Source organism: Palaemon carinicauda, chromosome 3, assembly GCF_036898095.1.
Source record: "Palaemon carinicauda isolate YSFRI2023 chromosome 3, ASM3689809v2, whole genome shotgun sequence".
Lineage (NCBI taxonomy): Eukaryota > Metazoa > Arthropoda > Malacostraca > Decapoda > Palaemonidae > Palaemon > Palaemon carinicauda.
Genome location: NC_090727.1, coordinates 67,214,848 through 67,218,330, shown reverse-complemented (window position 1 = coordinate 67,218,330; position 3,483 = coordinate 67,214,848). Strand labels below are relative to the sequence as shown.

General features: G+C 33.9%; 1 protein-coding gene across 1 annotated transcript; it reads left to right on the top strand.

The window, feature by feature from the left end:
• Window positions 1–1,429: 1,429 nt before the first annotated feature.
• LOC137632269 (KRAB-A domain-containing protein 2-like) lies at window positions 1,430–2,695 on the top strand. The gene is made up of 2 exons (XM_068364165.1): window positions 1,430–1,441; window positions 1,973–2,695. Exons 1-2 carry the CDS (start codon window positions 1,430–1,432, stop codon window positions 2,693–2,695), a joined length of 735 nt encoding a protein of 244 aa, XP_068220266.1.
• Window positions 2,696–3,483: the final 788 nt, after the last annotated feature.

The following is a 3,483-nucleotide window of genomic DNA, read 5'->3' as shown; positions in this document are numbered from 1 at the left end:
CTTCACGTGACCTTGACCTTCAAGTGACCTGCTTGACTTTTGACCTTCAAGTGATCTTTGTTCATTTGCCACTGATACTTAATATGACATTGATATAATGCACCAATATGACCTTGACCTTTGACCTTTATAAATTTGAACATCACCCATGGGTTGCGCTTGGACTAGGACTTCCCTGTTGGCTTATGCAAAAGTCAGTGCTTTATTTCTGTCTCTTGATATGGCCACTTATGTCATAGTGACACCAGTGACCCCTGTGACCTTGACCTTGGGGTGACCTTGACCAAAATTTAATCAGTTCTTCCATACACATTGGGGAACTACTTGGCCAAGTTTGAAGTGATTCCGTGTAGAAATGTGGCCTCTACGTTGTCCACAGACAGACAGACAAACAGAGAAACAAACAAACAAACAAACAAACAAACCGAACCGAAAACATAACCTCCTGGCGGAGGTAATAATAATAATAATAATAATAATAATAATAATAAATCCCTCTTCCGTCCTCAGCGAACTGCCACGATAGTAATTTCTGGTCTTAACAATGATAGATCAAGGATTAACCCTTCCGCCTAAACCACGAACCTTACCCAAGACTAAGGTCTACCGAGTCCTGACATTCTCATTCCCTTGGGTGGTGTAGATAACGCCACGACCTCAGTCACCGGATCCTCAATTTATATCCTTTAGAGTAAGAGATCCATGTAATATCTAACGTTCTTACTTTATATCCTAAGGAAGGATCCTTTATATACTAAGGAAAGAAGACGGACATCTTTAGGATGTTGGCGTGTATAAACGTATTCATTTTATTCATAAGAGGTATGAGATTATGATCCATAAATGTATTAAATCGTTTCTCATATATTACTTGATTTTCATTATAAAATTTTCAGCATGTGTCATTAGATTTGCCAGGCCTCAGATTTTAGTTAAATGCATATTAAATAGTTACTTTTAATTTCAATTGTAGTGTATTTTTATTCTGGATACACTTCCTACTATGATCGAAGAATATAAATGTATATAGATATGTATATATATATATATATATACAAAAATAATATATATATATATATATATATATGTACATATATATATATATATATATACATATATATATATATATATATATACAAATAAATGTATATATATATATATATATATGTATATATATTATATGTATATATATATATATATATATACATATATATATATATATATATATGAATGTATATATATATATATATATATATGTATATATATATGTGTATATATATATTATATGTATATATACATATATATATATATGTGTATATATATATTATATGTATATATACATATATATATATATATATATATATGTTACAGTCAAAATGTCAAATCAGTTAATTCGTGAAATGACTAAAACTGTCAGTCATTACACGTAATGCCTGTAGGGGTTAGTCAATTCTTGAAATGACTGATAATTCTAGTCATTTCTCGAAATGAATTATTTATTGTCATTTTTGTTACACCATATGACTGTTTTACTTTAGGCAAAGTGTGAATTAGTATTTTGACTCGTTTCCGCTATCTACGAAACAACTCTGGCCACGAATATTTATTGTCATTTTTGTTACACCATATGGCTGTTATACTTTAGGCAAAGTGTGAATTAGTATTTTGACTTGTTTCAACTATCTATGAAACAACTCCGGCCATGAATATAGTACACATTACTCTCACCTCCCTTCCTACAAGATCAGTTTATTCTAGTACCTTGACAAGATGTCTCAGAGCATAGAGTTAAAATTTCGTGAAGAGTGATGATCTAGGTATGAGAAGTGTTCCAAGTATCTCATTCCGAAAGACGCTTATTTTCAAATGATTGAGGACATTTGTAGAGCTAGCGAAAGAAAACACGAAAAGTCGTTACGAATATTACCTTCTGAGTAAATATGAAGTGTTACAATGTGGGGATCTTGAGAAGATTATAAAGAAACGACAAACTCTAGACGAAACACCGGTGTTCTATGTCTCCATTGAGGACACATTTCACATAGTTAAAAGAGCACACGTTGCAACTGGTCTATGTCCGCTTACATCAAAGCGTGCAGCTGAAGTAGCATTCCAACTTGCTGATATCTATCTACTTCTGGGTGCTCCTGTAATCCTTCAATCAGAAAATGGCTCTGAGTTTACAGCTCAGATTATTACTGAACTACGTTCTTTGTGGCCTGAATTGTCAATCGTTCACGGCAAGCCTAGACATCCACAGAGCCAAGGCTCTGTTGAGCGAGCAAATGGTGACATAAAAGACATGCTTGTAGCGTGGATGGCTGACAATAACTCAACGGACTGGGCTACAGGCATCAAATTTGTTCAGTTTTCCAAGAATTCGGCTTACCATGCAGGGATCAAAAGAAGTCCATATGCTGCAATGTTCGGTGTGAATGGTCGAGTCGGACTGACGTCAACATCACTTCCACAAGAAATCATCAGTTGTCTGCAGTCTGAGCAAGACCTTATAACAATGCTTCAGCAGCAAGAAACAGATGCCAACGAGCCTGAAACAGAAGCAGAAGCTGATGTCAATGAACCCAGGCGAGAACCAGGCGAAGCTGAAATGAATGAGTCTGAACAAGAGCCAGAAACACTATCCCCGTATCAAACGAACCTTGATCAACTTCATAACAGCATCAGCTCCCAATGATTAGCAGCAAGTGAATCTCAGAGACAACAAACAGAACGTATGGTTAAGAGGAGCCGAACAGAATTAGTAGCAGGTGAGATAGGAGACAACATTGCTCTTCCAATTCCATTGGTTGATCGAGGTCGTGGAGACCCAAGGAACATCCTAGGTGCTATTGTGAGTAGGAGCATTAACGACCAGTACAGAGTGGCCACCAAAAGTGGTATTCTATCGTACTATTGATTTAATTTTTAACTAGTGCTTTTATATTTGTGATTTTCTTATGAATAAAATTATTATACCAGGTGATTTATTCTTTCAATTATTGTAAATATTGATATTACCATTGCTAGTCATTTACTTTTTAACTAGTAATATTTATATGTGTGAATTTTCTTGTGAATAAAATTATAAGATTACGAAACAGTTACTTTCGCCTTTCAAACATATAAAGCTCAATCACAAATGACTTTTGTCATTTCGTGAAATGTCTGGTCACCAAATTCAGTTGTTTCACGGAAAGGCTGGAATTTTCAGTCAATTCATTTCAATTCATGAATTGACTAACCCCTACAGTCATTATATGAAATGACTAACAGTTTTAGTCATTTCACGAAATAACTGATTTCACAGTTTTACTGTAACACACACACACACACACACGCACACACATACACACACACATATATATATATATATGTATATATATATATATATATACATATATACACACACACATATATATATATATATATATATGAACATATATATATATATATATATACATAAATGTATATATAAGTGTGTGT